The sequence below is a fragment of the Micrasema longulum genome, unplaced genomic scaffold (genome assembly GCF_059751315.1).
Source record: "Micrasema longulum isolate JH-2025_06_02 unplaced genomic scaffold, ASM5975131v1 h1tg003405l, whole genome shotgun sequence".
NCBI classification, from domain to species: Eukaryota; Metazoa; Arthropoda; class Insecta; order Trichoptera; family Brachycentridae; genus Micrasema; species Micrasema longulum.
The window spans coordinates 67720-77660 of record NW_028280469.1 but is presented as its reverse complement, the minus strand read 5'-3'; the positions used below and the strand labels follow the sequence as shown (position 1 = coordinate 77660).

General features: G+C 31.2%; 1 protein-coding gene across 1 annotated transcript in view; it reads left to right on the top strand.

Moving 5' to 3' along the window:
- Positions 1-1115: 1115 nt before the first annotated feature.
- The window catches only part of LOC148270789 (uncharacterized), a gene marked incomplete at its 5' end in the record, with an annotated part of 54995 nt that continues 46169 nt past the window's right edge, over positions 1116-9941 (top strand). The window contains one exon of the mRNA XM_088242195.1: positions 1116-1310. Coding sequence (XP_088098321.1) covers positions 1116-1310 — 195 coding nt within the window. The remainder of the gene's footprint in view (positions 1311-9941) is intronic.

Genomic DNA, 9941 nt, shown 5'->3' with positions numbered 1-9941 from the left:
AGCATTTGTTTTTTATGGATCTCATTCAAATTCTTTTCTTAAATTCCTTATAATTTCTACCCATTTATTTCTTTTTACTGAATTTTTGGTAATACTAAAATAATAATAAATTCAATACATTTTTAAAAATCGTATTCCTTCATAAGTACAACCCTCTGTTGGTGAGAAGACCGGAGTTTGACGTTTGCAAAAATAATGCTGTATTTAAAAAAAAAATATTTTGTGTTTTGGAATTCAACCATAACTAAATAAGTACCTAGGTGCCTACTTAAATTCAATATTTGAATATTATCAATTTTTAGTTTTGGAATTAAATCACAAACAAGTACCTAGGTACCTACTTATCAATGAAAAGTCTTTTTCCAAACTAACAGCAGGCAAGCCAACGTTCGGGCAGGACAACGTCTAAGTTTTTTCCTTTATTGGAACAAAGTTTTTGATTTTAAAAAAAGGACTCGATAAAGTCGCCACTCTGCTAATTAAATTGTTGATATGAATTGTCCATGTTAATTGTCTGTCTATTGTTAGGCCTAAGTATTTAACATGTTCAATTTTCAGTTAGTCGTTCATTATTTATGTAAGCATCTACTTTGTGACATTTTTTTCTTGATTCAAAATGGATAATATTGCATTTTTTTTCATTAAGTGTAAGTAAGTTTGTGTTTGTCCATTTAGTCAACATAGTAAGGTCTTCGTTTATGTCATTGTTTGTTTATACGTCTGTTTGATTTTTATAGAATAGTCCAATGTCGTTGGCATACATAATAATTTTTCCTTTAAAATTATACAGTGATAAGTCATTAATATATAAAATATATAATAGTGGACCCAAAATAGATCCTTGTGGGACTCCAAAATTTACTGTTTGTATTTTCCTTTTTTTTTATTTACAAAGGTATACTGTTAATATAGGATATTATAGTTATTAGACGCAATGTGTACTAGCTACACATCACTGGGGAGGGAGGGTTAAGCATTCTCCTCATTGCCCCATTCTGTAGAATTAGAATGTTTTTAACTACGCTGCATTGCATAAAAAAGTATCGATGAGCGAACTCGCATACGAATATACACATTTTCCGACCGGCAAATATTCACCCGACCCCCTTTTCCAGCCGAGCGGCGACGTGATCCTCATCCCCGGCCTGGGCGGCGAGACGTGCACGGACGGCGGCGGCGGCGGCGGCGCGGACAGCGGCGACGAGGACTGGACGGGCCGGCCGCCCTCGCCGTGCGACGTGGCCTTCGAGAACGACAACGTGCTCATCAACGGCAGGAGCAACATCGCCGCGGGCAGGACGAAAACGAAGGTAAGAGAGATTGCGTTGACGTTTTTCTTCTCCGTCGTTTGTTCTCATCAGATAGTGAACGACCGAAACGAAATTTTCAACCGAAAGCGAATTTCGGATTCTGTTCTAGCATCGGCCGAAACGAAACCGAAAAAGTTTATTTAATTTAAATTAAATTTAAAGTCTAAATTTGTTGCAACAGAGAAAAAAATCGCCACTTTGCACACCAGGGGCGAATCGTCAAAAAAGGCGACTAAGCACAGCTTACCATTTTACTTGACTTTCGATAATAATGTTTTATGGTAACCATGTTTATGGAAGAATAAATAAAATAATTCTTATAAAGTTTATATTTGAAGCACTAACTTTGTGGTGTAACGATGAAACTAGCTGATTACCTCAGCTTATTCCTCCATTCAAAAAAGTACACTATTGGCCTTACTTACTAGATTTACTTATACCAGGTTTACATTAAGAAATAATTTTTTAACGATTTAACTATTTATAACCGATATTAAAAAAAACTTTTTAAAAATATTTACTACCTGGAATAACAATTCACTTATTGTTTCATGCTTCATTTTTTTAAACAGTCAACACTGATATGTGCGCGTGCGCAGTAACTTTTTTAACAACAATAAACAAACGTCTAAGTCAAATAGAGACTTTTCTCAGTGTAATGGAGAACTTGGAGAAAACCGTTTGAAAAAGAAATCAAAATTGGGAAGAAGATGAGAACGTAAAAACGAGTTCCTAAGTTTATTCATGTTTCTTTTTTATCACAATTAATTAAAATACATACAAACCTATAAGATTTCATATATTATTAAAAATTACTTGAAGAAGGTTGCGGGGCTTCGAAATTGTTTAAAATTGAAAAAAAACTGATAAACTATCCCTTTTGATTACGGAAAAATATGACTTTTGACAGATCGCGTGCTTATTTCAGCGTTATACCACATAGTGTGCAGGTATACGTTTCTATGGTCGCTATCCCAGATTTAAACTGACTTTAACTCTATGCGAGGTTTATAATTAATACTTTTTTTCTATACCATCATAATTCTACCACTATTCTTAAGCTTAACTTTATACCCGATTTATAAGTAAGGCCCTATGTTTTACATCTTCAACCGAAGTCAGGCTTTTTTAGTACTAAAGCAAGCTTGCAGATTACAATTTTTATTTGAAGATTCTCTGTTTGGAAACTAGTATTTCGAACATTAGTCAGTTTCGTACACAAATATCGATTTCTCTCTATAGACAGTCGAAGATAACTCTGTTGACTTCCCATTGAAATTGGGACCCGGAGCGCGTCAGTATATGTTATGTGTTTATTTATTTATTATCATTATATTACATACACAAAATTATAATTTATGTAAAGTTGCTTTGACTGTCTAACTAGGGCTATTTACCCCGTTCTAAAACAGTCAAAAAAATATAAAAAACAGTAATCAATTTATAGAAACAGTTATAAAGATACAGGACAAAGTGAAAAACAAAGTAAAAAATGGATTAAAAACATAGTAAAATTGTAGTAAAAACATAGTAAAATTGTAGTAAAAACATAGTAAAAATGTAGTAAAAACATAGTAAAAAATGTAGTAAAAAAAAACACAAATGCAGTGAAAACATAAAAAACAGAATACATAGCAAGAAACATATTTAAAGTCATAATAAAAAAATGAATGTATGTTGTATAGCAAAAAGCATATTTAAAGAAAGAAAAAAAAACAGCATATTAAAAAATAAAGTAAAAGATGTAATAAAAATTTAAAAAAATAAATACATAGTTAAAACAAGTTAAAAAGTCACGAGGATCTTAAAAATTAAATCAGTAAAAAAGTTAAATGGGATTTTACTTGACTAGGACTGCAGTTATTTATAAACAAACAAACCATCACGCCGTTTCCCCGTAAGGCTAGGCAGAGAGTATAGAACGCCACATCACTCTATACTAGCATACAGATCTCGCTTTCTCTGCATTCATACATCTTCTCATGCACGCGCGCCGATTATTCCGACTTTGAACGTGTCCATCTTCAAGTATTTGTTGGATTTGGTCATGCCATGTCTTTCTCGGTCTTCCTCTATTTCTGCATTCATCAACATTCGCATCGTAAATATTTTTAGACGTTATTTCGCTGTCCATTCGTTCTACATGTCCAAACCAGCGCAGAGCTCCTTAAAAGTAAATTATTTTAATTCAGAATGCATATCGTTTGAAGCGTTAAATCCAACTTTAGATCAAATAAATATATTCTCTCGGAACGTTGTAATAATTTCGATACAGAGCGCGCCTTTTTAATGTATAAAATGTAAAAAAACAAAATAATTATAATTTATTGATTATTTTCCATTTTCTTGCTGACTTCCGGCGGCAATCGCTGCCCCTATGCCTGTTTAACCTTTCCCTTTACTAAGCATCCAAAAATTACACATGATCTGAACGGGGGACCAAACGACCCCAGCGCCTACTTGTATATGGCGTCAGGAGAATAAAACGTTGGAAGTGTTTATGACTGTGCAATAATTGATTCATGTTTTCTTGTACACATATTTTACTCATTCGTGTATTTTATTCATTTTTGTTAGTTTGCCGAATACGTATGTAAAACATAAAGTGAAATTGACCCTTGTATTATTTACGTCTTTTTTTGTTTTAAATAGAAAAAAAAAACATCTTTCAAAATTTTAAAACAAAAACAGGAAATTGCTTCTTTCTATTTATTTTTTTATTTATTTATTCATATTTTTCTCTTCCAAACTATAATTAATAAATTAAATAATGTGACCTCACTGGGGTTACCCATGCCGAGGACACTTAACAATATACTTTTTTGAAATTTTTTTACATTTGAGAATAAACAATGAAAACTAACTTAATAAACAGAGATAATTAACAAAATATTCACAGTTTTAAAAACTAGGTATATATGTACATCTATATTATTTATATTACAAAACGCACAATGAAAATAACAAAAACCTAACATAAGCTGTACACTTGTGGAGCGGTTGATTCAATATTGGTTTGGGCGAATGAGACAATCCATTTTACTTCCACCTTGCTCCAATTTCAATTTTTTTATAGCCTTTTTAAACATTTTCTCGTTACTAAATGTTTCAATAGATAGTGGAAGTAGGTTATAGATTTTAATTGAATAATACTCAAAATCCCTTTGTCCAAAAGTGGTATTAGTTTGTATTTGTTTAAGTTGTCTTTGTGTTGAGGATCTAGTGATGTTTCGGAAGAAACTTAAAACCCACTTGTTCTCTAAATAAATCATTTGAATAAATTCTTAGCCTGTGGTGAAAAGGTAAAATATAAAATTACATTATTTTTCTTAAATTAAAAAGTTAAAATTAAATTTATATCTTTTTATAATCACTTTGTTATTATTATTATTATGTGAAGTATTGTAGGGGATATTTGAGTAAGAGTAGTCTTTCATTTGAGTAAGAGTAGTTTTTGAATCTGTAAGTGAGTATTGTTTTATCGTATAATTGTTTTAGTGTCATAAGTTGTGATTTGTGAAAAAATTTCTTCAATAGATGTCTGTATCAGGACTCAGAGTAATATTTTAAGTATGGATTTTTGTGCCACAAATACACTATTTAAAACTGTGTCACTCGCACCACCCCAACCGATTTTAATTTCACGATTAAAAAAAATATACGGCAAATAGCTTTAATAATATTTGAGTTATCGAATTTAAATCGGTCTATGGGGGATTCGAATCCCCCGCTTCGGTCCGGCTGGGTTAAAAAAATTATGGTGTTTAGAGAGGAATAAGATTAAAATGTTAAACATGATTTTACTGGACTGTCAATAAAATTATTTCAATCCCGAATGCGTAAGATTTGATGTATTTATTTTAATCAAATTATCGCTTTCGATTTCTGTAACGGTTATATTGAATTGAGAAATTGGAAAAGCCTCTTTGCTTAAATCTAGATATAACCTGATTTTACTAATAAAATATATCATTCGCACCATACCATCGTCATAAAACGTCGATACATTTCTATTGAAAGTGGATAATCTCGTCTAGGGAAAACGTTACCAGATACAACTTACTAATGGTCATGTGTAGATATAATAGACTAATAGTAAAAGCTGTATTATACAGATCAGAAAACCGATCCGATTATGACTGACAGCTAAAAATACTAAGACCAAATGTCATTAAAACACGATTTAAAAAGGCCGCTACAAAACCATAATATCATGGCGGCCTCCGTGATGTAGTGGTCAAGACGCTTGACTCACACACGGGAGGTTCCGGGTTCGATTCCCGGTGAGAACACAAAAAATAAATGTGATTTTTCTCAAGCCTGCCTTTGTGATGTGGTTCACCACTGTAATTGGGCCTCCTGGCCTGTTGTGGTAAAAATATAAAAAAATAAAAAACACACATTCTGTTAAAAATAATGAAAATAAATATAGACTCTCAAAACATTAAGAAAACTAACCAATAATGATATACAACAACCCTTGTATGAACTTCAGAAATAGAGAGATGACGCATGCAAAGTTGCTTAAATAATTCAATCATATGAAGAACGGGAAATACGAAAAAAAAAATTGAAAACGGAATGTGTCTGAATGTAATGAGTTGTAAGATGGTAACTAACATTATATTTGTACGTATTTTTTTTACGACTATTTAAATAAATACATTACATTACGTCGTGTAATACATAAATTTGTTAAAATCTTGTATGCGAGCGCTTAATTTTAGAACGCGTCTTAATTTTTATCATATTTAGTGAAAATGTATCCGTTTTCTGATTCGAAATATCATTATTTTTTAAATATAAATCTGTGAACGCGTACGCCTAGTTTTTTTATTTACAAACAGATTTTTTTATTTTTTTATATATGGGAGTTGCTTTATTATTTACCTTGCTTATAATATACAAGGTTTATATTTCAAAAAGTGGATTTTTCTGCAATTAAATATCTTAATATTTATCTAAACTATTGGGATCAGGAGGGATATATTAATGTGGGCTAATCAGGAACTTCTCAGCATTTGCTCACGTGGAGAGGAAACCACTTAAAACTCTTCAGGAGAAGCCGGCCTGTTGGCAGTAGTCAACGGGCTAATTTACAAACAGATGTACAGGTTACACAGTGCGATCAAATAATAAGAATACGTAATATGGCCTCTAATCTAATTAGATTTGACACATTCACTTGGATTAAACCATATATAGCAACGATTTAAGCAATATCAAAAATAAAATATCTGTTATAATTCATTCGTCTGCGTAGTATGTGATGTTAACGACCTTATCTCCCCTTGTTCTAGGTCTACTACTTCCTCCATTCTCGAAAGCGTTTTATATATATTTATTTTGTTTGTCTAAGAAAAATGCTTTTTGGCTCGTATATTGTTGTTGTATTTAGTTATAAAGGTGTTAAATTTGCTTCGTTTCTTTGTTGTTTTTAATGTCCGTTTACTATTTGAGTCCCAAATTGAATTGAAGCAATTCATGAGAATGTAATTCATATGTATTTTATTTGTATTATATGATTTTTAAATTAAAAAAACAAAGAAATTAAAATAATTTTCTTCTTAACAAATATAATATAAAATAATACTGACAAACCAAGAAGGCGGTAGCAAAGTAGCGGAAAATGAAATATAAATATTATAGCATTGTTTTATTAATTTAAATTTGACTTGTTTTGGAAGTTCAACGAGGATATATAAATTTGGTAATGTATCCGAAATAAAACAAGTTTATTGGATTATAATTCTCCTTTATTTTTTACAAAATATACCAAGGGTATTTTGTGACGCGTTTCGTCTTGTTAGGACATTTTCAAACAAACATAACAAGACGAAACGCGACACAATATACCCTTTGTATATTTAAAATCGGGTTGTGGTTCTGTGGCTAGTGTCTCAGACTCACGGACCAAAGGTCCGTGGTTCGAATCCAACTCTACCCCAACTTGATTCCCATTTTCTAATAGTGAGCTATTTACAACTCGTTGAAAATGGCCGTCAAAATGAAATATTTAGGTAAATCATCAATCAAGAACACAAATATTTATTTTTTTAAAAAAGTAGAATTATAATTTCATAAACTTGAGTTATTTTGGATACATTACCAAATTTAATATGGAATTCTACCAATTGTCTGCATTCACAATAAATGAGAATATATAAAACAAATTCATTTGGTAAATAAAGATTGGTATAATTCCTCATATATTTATATACTCAATCATTATAGAAATCCTCCATCTTTCATAAATTATGTAATACACTGAAAAAATGGTGAAGGTGGAGTATGTTTTTTTAAAACACCTTTTTACACTAGAATATTTCTTAGTCCCTAGACTGGTACCTGAAGCGTAAGACTGATCATCTTACATCCATGTAAAAAAAATGATCAAGATACGCTGCGATTGGTGTACCAATGCAGTGCCCTATGCACCATTAGGTGCGGAAAAGGAATGCTGATGATGATGATTATGGTGAAGGTGTATAGTGGGATTAGCATGTTTGTGTAATGAATGTTCTGACGAAACCAGTATGCATAGAAAAGTCGGTAAGTGGTTATATTATATGTACAATTATTTACTGACATTATATAGAAATCTTAGACCACAAAGTTAAAAGTTAAGTGCGGAAAGGGAATGATGATGATTTTTTTTAAAGAAAAGAAGACAATAGAAAGAGACAGAAGAAATAAAAGAAAAGAACATGCATTTTCATACACCAAACTAAATATTTGACATTTTGAGTATCGTACGCATAACGAATATTTATTTCGTATTGAACCATGTGATACGTGATGAAAAAAAATGGCATAATTGCCTACAATTTTTTCTTGTTCAGAGATTTCTGAACCGTGTAAAACGGCCTCAGTAAAGCGGTTTTGGTCCAGTCTACAATGTTGCTATGTTGAGTACGAGTATATACAGGATACGTTTGGAAACCTGGGATAATTTCACTTTTGCAATTTCCATTCACGATCTTGCTTATAAATGAATCTCCTAACTGTTATTAACGCATTGATAATATTGTAAACCAATCTCTCCAACTTCTTGATTTCATCAATAGAATAACGACGGACTTCAAAAATATTAATACCATCAAAACTCTTTACTGCTCACTAGTTTGACCCCATCTAGAATATGCTTCTCCAATTTGGTATTCATTCTATAGGAATCATATTGACCATGTCGAGTCTGTCCATCACCATTTTCGAAAAAAGTGGCATGGTTACTCGGATTGTAATGGGGGAAATATCATATACTACGAATACCGATAAAAATATATGAAACGTATTTAGAATAATTCATTAAAATCAATTAAAATCAAAATGGATATTGTAGATACATTTTTTCGTACATAACATTAAAAAATAAATTATAAAAAAAAAGGTGACTAGAAAAACGCGACATGTTTGGAATTAATAATTGTGACGTCAAGATTCGTGACGATGTTCTATAAAAATTTGAACGGTTAGGAACAAAGTTTAAAATTACTTTATATTATATATATATATATACAGGGTGTTCTTTAAAACCTGTCACATCCGAAACCACGATGATCAGTATGAGCAAGAAGACATATTAGCATATTAAAAAAAATATCTAGAACAAAGAATTTTTTTTAAATAAAATATTTAAAAAAACAAATGGTTGCTTACTTCTGCAAGGGAGAAGTGAGAGGAGCGCGGCGCAGTATCAGACTCCCCCTCCCCCCTCCTTGTTACTCCCCTGCAGAAGTAAGCAACTATTTGCTTTTTTTGATATTTTATTTACTAAAATTTTATACGTTCTAAAAAAATATTTTGATGTGCCAATATGTCTTCTTGCTGATACTGATCATCGTGGTTTCGGATGTGACAGGGTTTAATGAACATCCTGTATAACCAAGTTATAGGTACACACGTTCAACTATTTTTTTATTGTATTGTATTTTGTACAAGAAATAAATAAAAAAACAACTAATGCAATTCTATCTATTTTGAGTAATTTTATAATTGAAGCTATGTTTGCATGTGAAATTGTATCGACGAATACTTTCAACTTGTATGTTTTCAAGTATGTATATTTGTTGGATTACCTTATCAAATTATTAAATAAAATATGTATCCAATAATGGGTTAAAGGCGTTTATATATCGCGGTTACTCGAGTGTTTGTCAAACAGATAAAAAAACCTTAGTCACAAGACTTAGAGACTTACTATCGTGTAGGAATGCGGAAGGTCGAATATTATATCGACATTAGACACTATCGCAATTATTTTTATATAACTCATTTATGTTTTGTAACTAATTATGTATTGGTTTTGCATACTTACACGCGTTAATCAATGCATATCATAGTAATAAATTCCTACTTTTCAGGACCAGAATTAAAAATTGAAGACCTTGTTTAAAAAACATGGAATATCCACTTTTTCCATTTTGATTATGTGATTTCTTTCCAAAAAAATATTCATGTATTATGGTCCCTCAAATTACCGATTTTACATCGTTTAATTGGCTATTTTTATTTTTCGTAAAATATTTATGAAATTTTTTGTCATAATTTGAAAGTCAATTCAAGGGTGCATTCTGGTATTGTGTTTTACTTGCCCCATTTATAGTAAATTCTTCATAGTTTGATCTAATA